We start from the raw sequence: 19,607 nt of genomic DNA on the forward strand, positions 1-19,607 counted from the left end.
AGAGAAAAGTTTCCATTGATTAATTGGTTCGGTCTAGTCCTAGCTCAACTGGACAAGCACTTTGGTAAACCATATCCACATGTTAAAACAAGAGACCTAAGAAGGAGCACACTCCGTGGGCTAAAACCAACACCACCAGACCAACTCAAGCGAGTTCGGTCTGAATGAGTTGTTAAAACTACTTATTAAGAGCAAAAGTTTTCATTGATTAAATGGTTCGGTCTAGTCTCATAAGTCCTAGTTCAACTAATAAAAATGTCGAAATTGTTATGACTGAGGTTCGAACTCCGACACCTCTACTTTATGTGTGAGTTTATGATAACCTTGCCATTTCTTCTATCTAAAAAAAACGGGTTGGTCTATATTAAACTAACTAGTACTAGGAAAAATTTCAAATGAAATCATGTTTTTCTCTTGGCATAGTTAATCTCATCATTCCTTAATTAATTTCAGATAATAGTTTCGTTCTTTATTTTTTTTCCATGTCATTTTCGTCCTTTTGATCAATTTGCACATGGATTTCAAGATTATAACTATGTTAGAATTCATTTCTAATGGGTAAGGTGGTTTATGAATGATTATGAACCAAATACAACAATTTATACAAGTTTCATTGCATTGACGACCATAGAAAATGTCAATGTGTTCTAGACCACATAAATTGTTGATGCATTCTCCATACCAAATATCTGAAATTACAGTATTTTACATGTTTAGATTCTAAAATCCATTGTAATCCTAATGTCTAAATTTTAAAATCTAGATTTAAAAAATAGTCTTTCATTCTGTACGACTCTATTATATTTTATGATTTTATACACGTCCAAATTCTAGGATCCAAACGTATAAAATACACAGCCTCCAACCTCATCTACCACAGCCTCTACAATGGCATCAACTTCAGTTGGGCCATGACAACTCTCCTTCAGGTGTGGGCAGTAGGTAAGGATGTGATATCTAGAATTATCGCCTCATATATCCAAACTCAACATCCCATGGATGATTCATCATTATCCTAAATCACTGATACCAAGGAAGTGTTGAAATATTCATGCATGCATCAATATACGTTAATCATTAAAGAACATCATAGTTGATAAAATGAAGATTTATATTTTGATCAATTAATTAAATAATTAAATAAATATGTTACGAGCAGTGTCATGTTATTGGTCAACTACTTCGTTTTGAATTTGCAGGCATCATTTAGATGGCTATACAAGTATGGAACGGGAGCAATGCCCCATTCAAAGTCTTCAACCAAAATCGTAAGTAAAAGTTGGAGGTAACTGTGATTGTTTAAGTTATGATGTTGTGACTTGACATATGTATGATCAATTTTGTGTGTTATACTTTGGTAGTAGATTCATGGAATCCAATTATTTAATGTCATGTTATTTTTTATATTTAATTGTTTTAATATAAATTTAAATTTGAATAACTTTACATACAAGGTACGAATACCTTACAAAACTCCAAACTATCAAATTACTTTTCTATTTTTTTTATTGAAGTGTATGTCGTGTTTATTTTTCTATTTATTATTTTTCCTTAACTTAATTTTAGATAATCATTTTGTCTTTTATATTTTTTCACGTTATTTTTGTCCTTTTAATCCGTTTACATATGAAATTTCAAGTATCAAATCTAAAATTTATATGAAAACATGAATGAAGGAGAATCGATTTGAACATTAAATTTAGTTACTATGTGATAATAGTGGAAAACCAAATTTAGTTACTATGTGATATGAATAGACAACTGAATTGAATGGTTTTCTCAACTACAGTGATACAAAAATGTTGATATTTGTTTAGTATCGTCATCCATGGATCAACTTAAATGGACATATTCGATTCCGCAAATCAAAACAATGATGATGTGATAATAATGTTCTCTATATACACTCAATATGGTTCGAAGACACTAATTGAGTTCGATGCTATCTTGGTAAGATTGGTTCATGCTATTCAATCAAGTTTGATTAGTCTCGTGACATTGAAAGAAATCAAGGTCTGAATGGTTGAACCTGATATGGTGCTACTAGTTTGACGCATCGATCTTGTTTGTATTTAATTTATATTTTTAATTTATGTATTAAACTTAAGTGTTTCAATAGTATTATCCGGTATGAATTATGTTGTTGTACTTGAATTGATGAATGTTAGTTTTTTTTTTCTTCCTATTTATTGAATGTTTTTGCGCTACCATGGCGTCTGAATTCTGAATATCAAATTTTGGATTTGTATTTCACTATTATGTAAAAAAATAATAATTATGTGTTCAGATTCAATCTTTACCTTTTTTTTTTTTTTTTAATTTGGTATGGTGTTCTATTACTCAACAACATTGTGTCTAGGGTATGTTCTATATCTCCACATGACCATAAACTCTATATATAGATGGTCCCCAATATACAGAACACACCGCATGCATATTGTCTTTTCTCTTCATTTGAAGAGTGTCTAGGGCATATGGAGTATAGATTAAGAGAGAACCACAAGCTAATGGTTGTTCGTCATCCACCTCCCTCTCCCTCCCTCCCTCCCTCAATCCCCCTCTCTCGTCATTCGAAGTTCATCCAACCAATCCAAGTATTCCTAAATATCCTTGACATATCAACATATCATTTTATCTTTTTTGAGTTAACTATGTTTTTTTTTATCCCTATAAATATGTCAACTATTTGTTTTAGTCCCTCTAAAAAATTTCTTCAACTTTTAGTCCCCAGAAGTTTTTCATATTCACTTTTGACCCCTCTTTTAAAGTAAATTCATGTAGAATTCATATTTTTGAATAATATTCTGCAGAAAAATTTATGATATTATAAGATCTCTAAAAAAAAATACTAGAATTTTTTAACAAAACAAGAATTAAATATTAATTTTTTTATATTTTTGGCGGTTGAAAATTCATATTTCATTTATATTTTGTTAAAAACTTCTAATTTTTTTTGGGAAAGATATTTACAATATTCTACATATTTCTGCACAATTTCATTAAAAAAAATACAAAAATTGATGTAACATCCCAGACTGCTTACAGGATTGCCGACTAACCCCACAAACCAACACGAGTCTTTTCAGCATGCTTTGTCCTCACTCACATGCTTACCGGGAAACTTCCCGGTAGGTCACTCATCCTATTACTACTCCAAGCCAAGCACGCTTAACTGTGGAGTTCCTATGGATTGAGCTCCCGAAAAGAAGATGCATCTTGTTGATATGGGTAGTACCTAACAATTCTTATAAGCCTTCCTTCAACCATGTAGTCCCATACCTACACGGCCTCCGGATCCCTCTCATTCCGATGTGTTTCGGTTCCTACTATTGTCGTGGGGGTCCCTTGCGGCTTAAACCGTTCCCCTTAGGTCGGAAACCTTTCGTATCCACCTAGCGGGATATCGAAAGCCACGACGTGGGTGTTACATGCCCACCAGCTTCCGCCTGGTTCGTCCCCGAACCACACCGTACTGGGAGAGGTCTGCTCTGATACCAAGTGTAACATCCCAGACTGCTTACAGGATTGCCGACTAACCCCACAAACCAACATGAGTCTTTTCAGCATGCTTTGTCCTCACTCACATGCTTACCGGGAAACTTCCCGGTAGGTCACCCATCCTATTACTACTCCAAGCCAAGCACGCTTAACTGTGGAGTTCCTATGGATTGAGCTCCCGAAAAGAAGATGCATCTTGTTGATATGGGTAGTACCTAACAATTCTTATAAGCCTTCCTTCAACCATGTAGTCCCATACCTACACGGCCTCCGGATCCCTCTCATTCCGATGTGTTTCGGTTCCTACTATTGTCGTGGGGGTCCCTTGCGGCTTAAACCGTTCCCCTTAGGTCGGGAACCTTTCGTATCCACCTAGCGGGATATCGAAAGCCACGACGTGGGTGTTACAATTGACTTAAAAATGGGGACTAAAAGTAGTGATTGAAAATTTTACAAGGACTAAAAATTGAAGTTAAATTTTAAAGGGACTCAAATGAAAAATTGATATATTTATAGGGACCAAAAATATATTTGACCTTTTTCTATACATACTCATGTGTTTATTCCGCACTAAAGTATAATTATAGTATTAGTCCGTTAAAGAATTCCTCAATATATCAATTCTGATAAAAAAAAGGTTAAATATATTATAGGGACCAAAAATATATTTAACCTTTTTTTATACATAGTCACGTATCATTTTGGTCCCTTAAAGAATTCCTCAATATATCAATTTCGACGAGGCTCCCAATTTGGCCATGACGTCCGCACATTGATTTCCTTCTCGGAGATAATGATGAACGAAGAAATTGTGAGCAAATAGGAGATCCTTTATATCTTGAATTAAGACAGCGTAAGCATGGTAACTTGAAGCTTGACCCATAATAAGATTTATGGAGAGAAGGGAGTCCGAGTAGCAATCCAAATCCTCTATTCCCATGGCTGCTGCCATGAGACAGCCGTGGTGAACGGCAGTGACTTCTGCTAGCAGGATGTCTGTCGAGTCCGGAATGAAGCCAGAAAATCCATAAAGGTAGTAACCAGCGTTGTTTCAAATGATACCCCCAAAACCAGCACAGGTTGGAGATCCAAGGCAACTCTCGTCCACGTTAAGGATGTAACAAACATGATTATTTTGGTTCCATTTCACCATACGATCGGGAGGGGTAACACGAATCTTCTGAAGACTAGCTTCAATAATGTCTGCTGAATCCTGTATATGGAAACTAAGTCGAGATAATGACAATGTTTCGTTGCTAATGCACATCATATTGCGCGTGCCTCCAAGACCACCAGAGACCAGCTAGGAAAGGGACAGAGCGAGGGCCATTTGAGAAGGTCTTGATCCAGACTTGTGCACAACTCTCAGAGAAAAAGTCAGGGTTAGCGAAACCAATTTTATGTCAAATGGCTGTAGAGAATCTGCAGTCACGGACACAGTGCATGAAAGTTTCATCATTTTCCCCACATTGCGAACAAGGTCCATAAGTGGCAATATTTCTATGATGAACTAGGGATAAAGTTGGGGTAGCATTATGACAGGCAAGCCAAATTAGAACTTGTATTTTTTAGGAATTTTCAACCGCCAAATCCAAGACCAAGAATTATCATTACTTGTTGTTTCTGAGAGAGAGAGAGAAGCCAGGAATACCGATTTTTAGTAGTGTAAACGCCATTCTTTTTATGGTTTTGAATGAAAGCATCTTCAACATTTGCATTGAATCTGACGTGAGAATTGTCGATGGTGTCGGCTATGTGTTGAGGAAGATTGGTGTAGAGGACATAAGTATATTGGCCAACGGAGGTGAGGACATCTTTAACGGTGAGATGGAGGTCATGGATGTCGATGATAGGGACCAGGGAACCTAGGAAACCATGTGAGCTCCAATTGATGAACCAAAAAGAGGAGGTACCCGCGCCTGCACGCCACATATACCCGGATTTGAGAGCGGTTTTGGCTCGAACTATAGAAGACCACGAAGGCGAGCTGCTGCTGTTCACGCTGGCATCAAGGATGTTAGGACTGGATGAATATTTAGTAGAAAGGAGATTCACCCATAATTTATTTGTGGATTGGACCATGTCCTAAACAAGTTTCCCAAGCAAACAAGTATTAGCATCTCTTGCTGAGCGAATACCCAAGCCACCAAGATATTTTGGCCTAGTAACTGTTTTCCAATTGACTAACTGGACCCCTTTGTTATTAGAACCTTTCGAGATGAAGTTATAGGTTGTTTGATCAATACTATCAAAAATAATTCGAGGAAGCCAATTAAACTGCATATAGTATTGCAAGAGTCAATACCTGTTCTATTTAGGAGTCTGTTCTTCCTAGATGCAAGTCTGGTTTTCATTTTTTCAACAGTGAAATTAAAATCACTTCTTTTAGGACGACCTTGAAGCATGGGAAACCCAGGTACTTGCCAAGAGAAGTTGTGCTTTGAATACCAGTAATAGCAGTGAGGTTATTGATTTTGCCATTCAGAGTGCCAGAAGAATAGTAAGCTCTAGACTTGGAAATATTAGTTTTCAAACCTGATGCTCGGCTGAACCTATCAAATAAACTGGTGATGAAGTGAAGTTGGGAGCTTTTAGCCTTAGTAAAAAGAAGAACATCACCAACAAAGAGAAGGTGGGATATCTGAGGTCCGTCATTAGTGATATGGATCAGTTCCCAATTCCATTGAAGAACAACATTATTAATAGCAACTGAAAGATTTTCCATATACAGGATGAAGAGATCAAGAGAAAACGGATCACCTTGTCTAGGGGTGTTCAAAACCGAACCAACCCAATAGAAAAACCGCAAACCAAACCAATCCAAACCGAAACCGCAAAAAACCGCACTTGGTTCGGATGAATTCGGATGACTTTTGCACTGAACCGCACGGTTCGGTTCGGTTTGCGGTTTACATCTCAGCAACCGAACCAAACCAAACCAAACCGCAAGAATAATGAATATTACTTAAATATGTAATAGCCCAATTACATAGCTCAAGAATAATCTCTTTTGATTCGATTTTTTCATTGTTGCACCATCAGGTTCGATTCTAATTCCTTTCCATATCTTTCAATTCATTTCCAGTCATTAATTTGTTTCCTTTACTTCCCAATAATTTGTTTCATGCTTATGTTTCTTCTTAATTTTACCTATTTTGATATAAGTTTTACATAATATTTTATCATATAACCATCAAAATAAAATGTCCTATGTTTATTTTGTAACAAGTTGGCAATATTAGAGTTAATGTAATATTTTTTTATCTCGCAATAAACCGCACAAACCGAACCAATCCAAACCGCATTGGTTTGGTTTGGATGACTTTTTAAAAATCAACCAAACCAAACCAAACCGCATCCTTTTTTATCTTGCGGTTTGGATGCATTTTTTGCTCAAAACCGAACCGAACCGCACCGCGAACACCCCTAACCTTGTCTGAGGCCATGAGTGGGCTTAAAAGGAGGCATCTTGTTTCCGTTCCATAAGATAGAGTAGGTGGTGATAAGTGCTCAAAAGTAACATATTTTATGTGTTAATCTAGGCATTTTAGTGACTTGTTCTGCAAGTTATCTAAGGAAAAGCTAATAATTGATTGTATTTGTATCATTTATGCTTTACATGCCTGATTCTACCCAATTTATGCAGGAAATGACAAGCAAGGATCAAGAAAGAAGCTCCTGAACAAAGGTCAGCACGCTTAAGCGACCACTACTCACTTAAGCGAGAAAGTTCTAGTGAACAACACTCCTGCACGCTTACAAGACGCTTTTGGGAAATCAGTTGCACGCTTAAGCGACCTCAGCTCGCTTAATCGTACACAATGTTGAGAGTAAAGAGTTGCACGCTTAATGGACGCTTACCGCATGCTTCTGAAGAAAATGATAGCTTGCTTAAGAGTGCCTTACATCGCTTAAGCGACCAAGTTCCAGATTTGTACTCTTACTGCTCGCTTCCCTCACACTCAAGCGAAGTTCATCAGCTGCAAGTAGATAAGGCACACGTGGCAGCTCCTAATTGGCGAACGGAAGATATCCTGCTAGCACGCTTAAGCGTGCAGGCACGAATTCTGCCCATATAAATAGATTTCTTCTCTCTTTCCACATTATTCACTTACTGTTTTATTCATTTTCTGCATACTTAGAGAGAGAACTAGGGCTTTTCTAGAGAGATAAACACAAAGCAAGGTAGTTAAGAGTAGATTCAAGCCAAGATTTATTGAGACATCATGGATCTAGGCATGGAATCTTCATCTTTTCTTCATCCTTTGCTAAGCTATCATAGACATGTGTAGCTACATCTACCCTTGTGGGTTTTGAGGTATTCAAACAAGCTATTATGTAAACTCTTGATCTTTTAATATATGATTCTAGCTTATTTATTCAATATTGTTGTTATTCTTGTATTTAAAGCTTTATTGAGATTTGAAATGATATTGACAAATACTTTTGGATCTAGGAATAGAATAACAATCTATCTAAGTTTTCACTCTAGACATAGATGTTAATCTTTGATAATCACTTTTAATCTAGAACTTAATGCTTTTGGATCGATTAATAGATTGGGAAATCATTGATTAAACAATCCAATCGACTTTGAGATCGTTTGTTTGGGAAATCGACATTTAAACGAACCCTTAGGAATAACGATATCATTTGGACACGAATGATATTGTCGAGTGATTGTGATGATATTGTTTAAAAAGATAGAATATGTTATTTGATCGAGAGATTGCAGCTGTTACGCTTGGTTGAGGGTCTCTGACCCCAAGCGAAATAGCCCTATCTCTTCTCTAATTTATTTTATGTCAAATAGTTTATAGGTTTACACAAACAAACATTTTAAAGCCAAACACTTAATATGATAAATGACGTTGAAATGCTTAAGATATACGCAACTCCCTGTGGAAACGATCCTATTATACTTAATAGTGTAGCTTTTTCAAAACCACGACAGTAAACCGTGATTTTACTGTCAATCTAAAACATCATTAAACACAAATTCATTTGAGATTAATTAGCGTATGGTTTGTTCTACTCCTATTTATGAGCAACACTCTTTTTGAATGTGTTTGATCTTCTAAAAGGTAAGTGGATAGAATAACAAAAGACAGGACATCACAAATGAGCACAACACAAACTTGAAGACATTGAACCATTTCGTGTTGTACGATGTTTGGTGGACAAAAAGTTATTTTGCTATTTTAGAAAACTTATACTTCGAACAAAAGATTGTGTTGTGGTTTAGTGAGGAACAAAAATTTCACTTTTTGTCCAATCCCCTTAATTTGTCCAACTAAATTGAAACACAGTACAACTGAAATTGTTTTGCCTAATTTCTTATTGTTTTTAACATATCAAACACACCCTTAATTAAAACTCCAAATAAAGTTAATTTAAACACAACCAAACTGAAAAATTAAAATAATAATGAATATAATACTATATATTTTTAAAATAATTAAATGATATATATATTTTTATGTTTAGACTCATCTGAGTTTAAAGAAAAAAGGGTAAATGGTCACTTTATTCTCTGACGCACCTCGTTGTCATAAAGGTCCCTAACTCAGGAATAAATATAAAATAGTCTTTGAATGTGGACTTCCATTATCAATTTATTCCGTTGAAAACTTCTGTTAACTGTTGAGATGACAAATGTTTTGTGCTAAGAAGATATATGATGTGTTAGGACTAAACTAAAAGTATAAAATCGAAAATCAAATCCCCAACTTGAATCTCAAATCCCTAGATCCTGATTTAATCCCTAAATCTAATCTAATTCTCTCTTTTATTCAAAATTGAATTTCCCACTGCAAACAAGTTTGAATACCAAATTTTGGGATTTAATTATTATTTTTTAATATAGAAGATTCCTAGGAAATTTTCGTTGGAAACAATTTTTAAAATATTATGTAAGTTTCGTCGGTAATTCGTCAGAAAACGTGTGTTAGATGAGACAGTCTGCAAAAAGCTTTCCTGCCAAAATTTCCTCGGAAAATATCTGACACAAAATTTCCTCGAAAATTCGCACGAAGATATCCAAAATTTCCTATGTCCCGTTTCCTCGGTAATTTCCTCGGAAATCATAGTTTCCGACGAATTTGGTGTGTTTCCCGAGGAATATTTTCCTTGGAAATCAAGTGTTTTCTTGTAGTGTCCAGTAAACACAAAAATCGGATCACATAATGATGTGTGTTGGTGCAAATTTATCCCAACAAAGTGTTGCTCATTCGTCAAGAACCATGTCATCTTCCTCAATGTGAGTGCGTGAGACTTGCTAATAGGGGAAGGCCATTTTTTGCATGTTCACTGATGATGGTAGGTTTGGGGGTCGTGCAATTTTCTGCTTAACACTAGTGAGTTGTAATTTTTTGCCGCTACAATGGGGTTGTACTTTTTTGCTCCTAATAGTGAGTTGTAATTTTTTGTGTAGGTATTGTGGAAACGGGATGTTAAATAATATTTTGCATGCTTATGAGTTTTGTTCCAATTGAATCAATTTTGACTTAATTATAGGATAATCCTGGATGTTGTGGATACTTTGTATGAGTTGATAAATTGATTGAATGACTTACAAGTAAAAAGGATGAAGCAAATGCACCGTTTGGAAGGGAAGAATGACGTTATTACATAAACCGTTTGTCATAACAGACTAATCTCTTATTAAATACTTAAAATGAGACGATACATGCTTGGTTTTACATTTCTAGTTTGGTTTTCAACCACTTGATGTTATTGCATACACAAATTCATTTACTAGTACTACTATTTGCTATAATGACTATATGCTCAACAGTCAAATAGTACAATCCATTGAGATAGATATATATAACACCTGAAACTAAAAACTGATTAGGAGAATACTACGTAGCAACACAAATAGCAAGTGATGCAGCGTGTACACAACTTAATTTCAGGACCATTAACTAACAGAAAAACATCGGTGTAAGCAGAATGAATATTTTTTAATGCAGTATGCAAGCAGTGGAGCAAAAAGGAAAACTTGTAGCTAGAATAACACATTTAGTCTTGATGGAAGACGAGAAGCAATAAAAACTGAGGTTACAACAGAAGCATTTACGAATATACAACTGGTTAACGCAGGACTCTACAAAAGATTTTGAATAGTGATGCAGGAAAAGGTAGTGTATGAGAAGTGATACAGTTACTGCCCAAAACGTATAAATCAGTTATAAAAAATGAGATATTGAGAGAGCGTAGTGAAGGAGAATTAGAAAGCCTGAAACAAGAGGACTTGTATCGATTAACAAGAAAAAAAATTCGTCAAGAGATGATGAAAGTCAGTTACTACACTGTACACATGTACCATTGATGGTTTTTTCTTATTAATAAATGCTTATGAATGGTAATTTCTGATACATTTTCTACCACCTAAAACAGATCCCAAAACAGTTCCTCTAATTAACAAAACTGAAGCAGTTATGCTTTAAACTGCTATGACAGATCCTGAAGTTCATATCAGCAAACTAAAACTAAAACAAATCAGTATTCATATCATCAAATAGTGATTTCCAGAGTTCAAGAAAGTATATAGCATGTGCAAGTCACAACTGGACTACTTAAACAAAGAAGAATGAAGTAAGTATTTCTAACTAATATTTTCTTTTCCTAACCTAACTGCTTCTTGTGCGCCATCGGAATTTCTCATTAGTCTAATCTGAACTATTTATTTAATATTTTGGATTTTATTATCCAAACAGCCTGAAAATCCAGAACCCAAAAAGAATCCTTGGTTCATGTAATTATTTTATTAAACAGTTAAAAAAAACATAATCCCAAAAAGAAATGAAAGATACATAAACACTTGGGGAAACTAGAACACAACCCAAGTCAAAATGTCCAAGGGAACTCAACATCTGCCTCATTAAAAACCTTATCTCAGGAAAACCCAGTGGGATAAAACCTAAGCAAGGGAAAAAGAGTGCAGAGAAATCCACCAAATCACATGGAAAAGGGAACCCTAGAGTGATCAACATCAACAAAATCTAAATTCAACAATCCTAAGTTATTCCTATTTAAAGAATCTGGAATACAAGGTGCGTAAAAGCTCCGACAGTGAAAAACATTATTAATGAATGAATAGAAGTGCAAAAATATAGTCTAATAGCCAATAGGGACCCTTAAAACCACCTCTTGTTGAATGATAATCTCCAAAACTGCTTCGGAGGATGTCAATTGTTGCTTAAGATCTTCCACATGTTGACTTAAAATGCCTATCTTCAAACGCAAGACTTCAACATCCTTGGTAACCTGTTGCTTGGAATCCAATAATTTCTGCAAGGCATCTTGCGATACTTGTATATCAGGAAACAAAGCCCGCCTTTCGACACCATCCAACCAATCCTTATCAAAACCAAAGCTTCGTGCATCTTGTAATAACTCCACAAATTCAGAGTGGAATGAGCCCAATACTTCCAATATACTATGGGTTTTGAGGAATTTCAATAGTTTAGCTAGTACGTTGTAGGCACAACCCTTGTATCCATTACTAAGTGAAGTGTCTTTTAAACAGATAGAAGGATGCGTAACAAAGAAGTCAGTCAACAAAGACAAATTCCCACAATCCAAATGATTCTTGGAGTCTAGTTGCTCAAGATCATTCTTTACAAGCAAAGAAGAACTTAAATCTTCTACATTTTGAGAAGGGTCCTCTGAAATTATAGGAAAGAATAATTAAGCTTATTTGAATATAACAAAGTTAATTAAAAATAAAATCCAAACAATTAAATACCTTTACAAGGCATCGAAGGAAATTGATATGCAACAACAGATGTGATACTAGGAGAGGGTTTAGATGTGGAAACTGATTTATCCTCATCCTTAGGAAACTGTTCCTCAATATTTGAGCTTACTTTCTTGAAAGAATCATGATTTATTAGAGAACCTGAACAACATGTGGAATAGAAAAGAGTTAAAAAATCAAAAGGGTGATGAACTATAAGGTAAAATAAGAATAGAAAATATATATTCAAAGCATTTTCACCTTGGTTATTGGCCAAAGAAGTGGAAATGGAAAAAGACGCCATGGCTATTCGGCTATCACCATCTACCTACACAGATTCAAATCAACATTCCTATATTTAGTTATGTATATTTAAGTTAGGAAGAGTCTCTTGTTTTTTAAAATTAAAATGGGAAAGGAGGAGATTATTATTATTAAATAAAGTGATCCTAATGACACATTTTCAACCGCCCATGAGGGGATTTGAACCTTGGTCAAACTCTTGCCGCTGAGCTCACAACTTACAAAAAAAAGAGCTTAATTCGACTACAAAATAATTTCAGAGCTACAATTTGCCTTAACTTTAGATACAAGATTGAAAAGCAGTAGACTAAACACAAAAATTGCACAAAAACTAGTTTAAAACTTGATTCATAGGAATCCAATCACATGGAATACAATGAATAAAAAACATGACAACACTACTTGTTTGAAAAGTTGGTTACATACTATAAACTCACCTGTGAAGATGTTTTACACTCAGAAGTAACTAACTGGCCTGATGATGAACCTGCTACATCTGAATGAGTTGACGATGTTATTGTCTTGGCATTAGCTGATGTATTTCCTTCAACATTTGTCTGGATATCCTGCTTAAATGTAAAATGATGTTTAAGATTGTAGTATAATTCAATTTAAGTGTCAAAAAGAATGCAATCAGAATAGGGGGAAATGGAAATGCCTTTAGTTTAGGAACAACTTCTTGTGTAGCTGGCTTATTCTCTGTTTCTGTAATGGTGGACACAGTTGTTGCTTCTGTTATTTCTGATGTAGAACCCTCCAGCTAAATGCATTGAATAAAAATGTAAATTAGTTGTAAGTAGTTGTTATACCCTAATTTTGGACCTAAAAATACTAATCAATTTCCCCTTTTCTTGCATTTCAAGTCATTTGATATGTCTCTGATCAATTGCATCTTTCCCTGCATTTTATTTCAACATTATTTGCAAAATTCACATACAAGGGTATTTTAGTCATTTCCTGTGTCAAATTTCTCTCCGTCTTTCAAAATTTTGTTTGAGTCCTTTCAAATAGTTTGAATAAGTCTTCATTTCAATTCTATGTCAAAATCCATTTCAAAAACTACATTTGAAGTCATCTTGAGTCAGTTTTGCCCCTAGGGGCATTTTGGTCATTTCAAGTGTCAAGTCACTGTTTAAATCTCAAAAATTGTCTCTGAGTCTTTTAATTTTGCTTGTATAAGTCTTTGTTTCATTTCTCTGTTAAAAACCCATTTTAAATTTGCATCTGAGTCATTTTTAGTCGTTTTCAGCCCCAGGGGCATTTTGGTCATTTCACACGAAATTTCGGCAGAGAGGTTACTTTAAAGTACCTCATTTAAGCCATTGGTTCGTTTTAGTCCGTTTTGTGTTTTTTATTGGTCTCACTTTACGTTTATTTCAAATTACATTTTTTACTCAATTTTATTAATTTTTCTTACTTTAGTCCTAAGGTTCCAAAAATTACATGTTAGTCCTTTGAGTCATTTTATTTTAAGTCCTTTGCTTCTTTTTGGTTCGTTTTTAGTCAAAAATTTTTTAAGTCTTTTTTGGCCAAAGTACATTTCAGTCCACTTAGAGTCCAAAATTGCATATTTGTCCAATTCTCTTATATTGCAGGAAGGTCCCCAAGGTTTTAAAATTTGCAAGAAGGCCCTCAGGCCCAAACTGGCCCAAGGCCGAGCCTTTTTTCAGTCCAGCACAGGTGTCAATCGCTCATTGGATCAGAGGTCACAAGCTGGCCTATAAAGCATTGCCAACTCAGAAATGCTCAGAAGAAGAATCAATCACTCAGTGACACATCACCAAAAAGGTCTAACAGAATCTTTTCTCTCTCCCAAGTCACCACCGTAACCAATTCGGCCACCACCACAACAAACTCAGAAACCACCACAACAAACTCAGAAACCACCGCAACAAACTCAAATTCGTACCAGTTTTCGCAAATTTACCATCAAACATTCAAAATCAACAGGAATTTCGAGAGAATCAGAACTGAAAACATCCAATTCAATAAAATCTTTTTGGATTAGAATTGTTCTCAGAGATTTTCCACGAAAATCTTCATCATCGAACTATTTCCCTTTGTGTTCTTGCAATTCAAGTCTAAGGACGATCACAAGAAAGTTCGAGAGAGAGAAGAAGAGAAATCGAAGCCAGTTCAAGCCAGTTCGAAGAAGAAGAAGATTGAATACCGATTTATTTTCGGTTTTGAAGCTTACCAGAAAGGTCCAAGGCTCGCAAGGATCCATTTGTTCGAATCTCCAGGTACATTCAGGTAAACATACGAAAAATCTTCTCATAAGTCATCATTGAAGCTTCGTATTAAAAATAAATGGTGAATCCGATTGAAAAACTTGAAAATTCGAACGAATTGAAAAAACGAAACCCTAGAACACAAAAATCATGAAGATTCACCGTTTACTTTTTAATTCAGAGTGTAAACTCATCATTAGCATAAGAAACGAATCAGATTAGGGTTCACATTCAAGAAAACCTCAAAATCCAAAACGTTTTGAACTTGTGAAGGATTAGGCTGGAATCCGTTCGTTTTGGTGTGGCTTGAAACATTTCAATTCGATCTTCCTCAAAAAAATATCAAGTTTAAAGGGATTCAAACTACTTTTCTTCGAAAATCTGGATTAAAACGTTTTTAAACGGTGTTCTTCAAAAAACATCAAGTTTGAAACACTTCGAATAAATTTTCTTCAAAAAGTATCCAAATCGAAGCGTTTCAAACAAAAAGCATCCAGATCGAATCATTTCAAACAACTTTCGTCAAAAAGTAGTTAAAATTGAAACGTTTCGACTGATTCCATGGAGAAATGTTCAGATCGAATCACCTCAAACGGTTTCCTTCAAAAAGCCACAATAACAAAACATTTCGAACAGATTCTTTGCGAAAAGTACCAAGATCCAAAACGTTTTGCCCAAACTGTATTGATATGTGGTTTATTTGTGATGTGTGGTTTGAATCCATGAGTGTGGTAGGAGGAAAACGAATGGAGGATGCGAGGACGAGGGAGGAGAACGGCGGAGAGATTAGAAAGCTAGGGTTAGAAATGAGTGTCTGTGTGTTAGTTTGTTTATATACCCCTCCCCAATCCAATGCGTGCGCGTCTCTGAAGCTCATCGTACGCCCTCCTTGTGAGCCGTTAGATCTTTGATCTAACGGCTACTGCTAATCCTCACTTCGCTGGGAGCGTTTGTGCCGTTTGATCCAAGGGTTTGGGTCTCTGGATCCATCGTGTGGCTCACATGGCTTCCTGAGACCCAAATCCGTTTGGTGTTTGGGCCTGGACCTTAGGTCTGGTAATCTCCTTTGGTTCCTTAGGGTTTCTTGCTATTTTACCACTTTGCTTTAATTTTTACACCCCTGGCTCATTTGAAAACTTTATTAAGCTTCCTAAAAAATTTCATGGGTATTTCTCGATAATTTTGTGACTTTTTAGTGTTAATTTTACATGATAAAAATTGGTAAAAAATGGTGTGGTGTTTCCCTTACTATTTTGAGGTATTTTGTGTTAGAAATGATTGAAAAGTTGCTTGATTTTAGTCCAAATTGCTTGATAAATGTTGGTGTTTTAGCTACTTGAGTTCATAGGATTTTTAGCTACTGTTTGTGTTTAATTTTGTTACATAATTGTGAATTTTGGTAGGTTGCTTAGCTTACAAGTCATTAAGTAGTTAAATAATGCAAATATGCTTCAAACTTGTTTTAAAATGTCAAGTAAACCATGTAGCCTTAATTCCCATTCCAATACTTGTTTCTAAACCTTTAAAATGTGATTGGAATGTGAGAATTATAGGTCACTTGGTTCTTGCATCTTATGAACAAATTTTAAGCCATGTTTGCACTTATTTTCTACCTTTTACATTCTAATATTTCCCTTACTTCACTTCTTTGATATTGCCTTATGCTACTAACCTTTTCCTTTCATATTTCATATCCACCATAAGCATCATCATTGCATCCCATTTTCATCTCTATTTTCTTTCTTGCAACTTAATTTGTACCAAAAGTTAGAATGTAAACACTTAGGAAATTTTGTAATATTCTTTCATGCTTTTAATTTCTTGGCAAAGAGGCCATAGAATGTATCTAGGGTATGATGTAAAGGACAATGGACTCTAAAAATGTACACCGACACAAGCACCGACACATGCACACACATCACTAAGTAGCTAGAATATGCATGTTTAGATGTATGTTTAGGATTGTATGTTTAGATGAATGCCTAGGACTTATACTTAGAAAAAACCAATTTTCCAAACAAATGTGAACAACTCCACTCAAATCTTTTCCAAATAAACCTTGGGATCCAACATCCCATTGAATTTTCCTTTTATTTTCTTAATCAAAAATCCAATGAAAATAATCATACTTTGACTTGTTTTTGCAAATGACTAATCCAACCTCACAATTTTCCAATCTCATGCCCTTGAGGCCTCTTTCTATTCTTCAAAATCCATTTTCAAACTTAAAATCAACCAACAAAAACAAAAACATTTTTTGAGAGAGAACTACGGTGGATTTGATCCCTTAATCGGGTACGTAGGCAAGGAACAAAATTCCTTCAATTCAACTAAGATAAAACTCCAAAAACATTCTTCTCCCTCCAATTCTTCATTTAGTAACTCTTAGGCTTAATAAGCATTTCAAAATAGCATTTAAAAATAAAGCGCGCGCGTAGAAATTAAAGACGGTTCCTATAGGTTACTATAGTCGTTATGGGTGCCTAACACCTTCCCGTAGCGAAAACAACTCCCGGACCTCGATTCTCAAGGGTTTTGCTTACTTTTTCGCTTCCCAAGAAAAAATAAGATATCACCGGTTTAAAAGGTTCAAACGTAATCAATGTTTGACACCCGAAAACCAAGATAAAACAGCTGGCGACTTCACTGGGGAGATTCGAGAGTTACGCCTAGTCTTTATTTCCACGCTTGCGCTTGTATTTTTTACTTGCTTCTTTCACTTGCTTTCCTATGTGAATAAATGTTTAATTTCTTGCAAACGTGTGGGGTGAGAATATCAAAAGTCCTGCACCCGGGCTGAGTGAACTTAGGATTTAGGAGGGATATAATCGACAATTCATTCCGGGGGTTGCCTCGTGTTTTGGATTATGCGATCAATCCCACATAGCTGAGGCATTTTGGAGGTGATGTTGTCGGCGCGGGTTGTCGCGTTTAGGCACTTTACTTCTAATTGTTCTATGACGCTATGAACCGTAGATAACCAAACCCATCCATGGCCATTTTCTAGGACGTAGTGCGGAGACTAAACCGAGTGTCGTCTCGAGTTTTAGTCGTCACGCGATACTACACTCAAGTTAGACCTTCTTATGTATAATCATGGCGCGAGTGTTGTCTCGTGGCACCATGAGATACGTCGGAGAGGTTGCAACTTGGGAACCTTTTTAGAACCCGGTTACTATTATCCTAAAACCCTAGTTTCACCGGACACCGTGTCCACCCATGACTCCTCGACTTTGAACTTCAAACCCACCATGTTTTCTCCGAACTTGAACATGATCATGCATTCATGCATACATGCATACATACATAAACTTTTGTCATGCATTGTTATCGAAGGGCTTAGACAAGTTGAATTTGTAAACATTGTAGGCATGAAGATGACTAAGTCCTACAAGTTCAAGGAAGTGGATTTGGCTAGTTTGAGGGATTTGGCACTCAAGATTGAGGATCCGACTGGTTTCCGACACCGTTACGGGGCTTTACTTCCTATTCTCCATACTAATGTGGATGAGAAGCTTGTGCACACTCTAGTGCAATTCTATGATCCGGGGTGTCGGTGCTTCACCTTTCCAGACTTTCAGTTGGTGCCTACTCTAGAGGCTTATTCTTCCTTGACAGGTTTATCTATTGCTAAGGGGATACCTTTCTCAGGACCTGAAAATCCTCTTCCTCCATTGGTTATTGCTAAGGATCTCTATCTCAAGACCACCGATGTCTCCAAGAATCTTGTTACTAAGGCACATATCCGAGGGTTCACTTCAGAGTATCTTCTTGGGAAAGCCAACCTCAACACCACTCGTCAGGACACTCTTGAGGCTATTCTTGCACTTCTCATCTATGGGCTTATTCTCTTTCCGAATCTTGATGGCTTCGTGGACATGAATGCTATTATGATCTTCCACTCCAAGAATCCGGTTCCTACTTTGCTAGCTGACACATACCATGCTATTCACGATCGTTCCAGCAAAGGTCGTGGATACATTCTTTGTTGTGTGCCTCTCCTCTATAGGTGGTTTATTTCGCACCTTCCGCAGTCTTTCCATGACAATCCGAGGAATTGGTCTATTTCACAGAGGATTATGGCTCTCACTCCTAATGAAGTGGTTTGGCTCACTCCCGCTTCTAGGGTCAAGGAAATCATCTTCGGTGGTGGAAAGTGTCTTAATGTACCTCTTCTTGGTACCCGGGGTGGAATCAACTATAACCCGGAGCTTGCTTTGCGACAATTTGGTTTCCCGATGAAAGATAAACCCATCAATCTTGCTACAGCTCCTTACTTCTTTCACTACTCCAATGCTCCCACCGGAATTAGAGAAGATTTCATGCATGCTTGGTCTAAGCTCCGAAAGAAAGAGGTAAAGCATATGGGTGTGAGGTCCGGTATTGCTCATGAGGCCCATACACAGTGGGTGATAAGCCGAGCTGAGGAGATTGGTATGCCTTACCCTTCTATGAGATATGTGTCTGCAACTGTTCCTACCATGCCTTTGCCTCTACTCCCACCTACCCAGGAGATGTATCGGGAGCATCTAGCTATGGAGAGTCGGGAGAAGCATCAGTGGAGAGCTAGATACTATGAGGCTGAGAACTTGATCATGACTTTAGATGGAAAGGGTGAGCAGCAGACTCATGAGGTCTTGACACTGAAGAAAGAGTTAGCTAAGGCTAAGAGAGAGATTGAGGAGAAAGATAGACTGCTTATGAGGGACTCCAAGAGAGCTAGGGGTGCCCGTGACTTCTATGCACGATACTGCAGCTATGAGTCCGACTCTGAGGACGACGCTTCCACTTCCTATGCTTGAGGATCTCCATTTCCTGTTGTTATTTCCATT

General features: G+C 36.4%; 1 protein-coding gene and 1 pseudogene across 9 annotated transcripts in view; both read right to left on the reverse strand.

Annotated features, from left to right (window-relative positions):
• Positions 1–4,219: 4,219 nt before the first annotated feature.
• Positions 4,220–6,223, reverse strand: LOC146939077 (uncharacterized; annotated as a pseudogene).
• A 5,004-nt stretch (positions 6,224–11,227) lies between these two features.
• Positions 11,228–19,607, reverse strand: part of LOC146939078 (uncharacterized) — a 48,287-nt gene continuing 39,907 nt past the window's right edge. For all 9 annotated transcript variants that reach the window (XM_085752880.1, XM_085752882.1, XM_085752878.1 and 6 more), the window contains 5 exons: positions 13,203–13,304; positions 12,982–13,110; positions 12,503–12,569; positions 12,251–12,403; positions 11,228–12,170 (listed from right to left, as the gene is read on the reverse strand). In XM_085752880.1, coding sequence (XP_085609006.1) covers positions 11,620–12,170; positions 12,251–12,403; positions 12,503–12,569; positions 12,982–13,110; positions 13,203–13,304 — 1,002 coding nt within the window. In that variant the 3' untranslated portion in view covers positions 11,228–11,619. The remainder of the gene's footprint in view (positions 12,171–12,250; positions 12,404–12,502; positions 12,570–12,981; positions 13,111–13,202; positions 13,305–19,607) is intronic.

The sequence above is a fragment of the Medicago sativa genome, chromosome 3, assembly GCF_051527215.1.
Source record: "Medicago sativa cultivar Bolivia chromosome 3, Bolivia_mono, whole genome shotgun sequence".
Classification (NCBI taxonomy): Eukaryota; Viridiplantae; Streptophyta; class Magnoliopsida; order Fabales; family Fabaceae; genus Medicago; species Medicago sativa.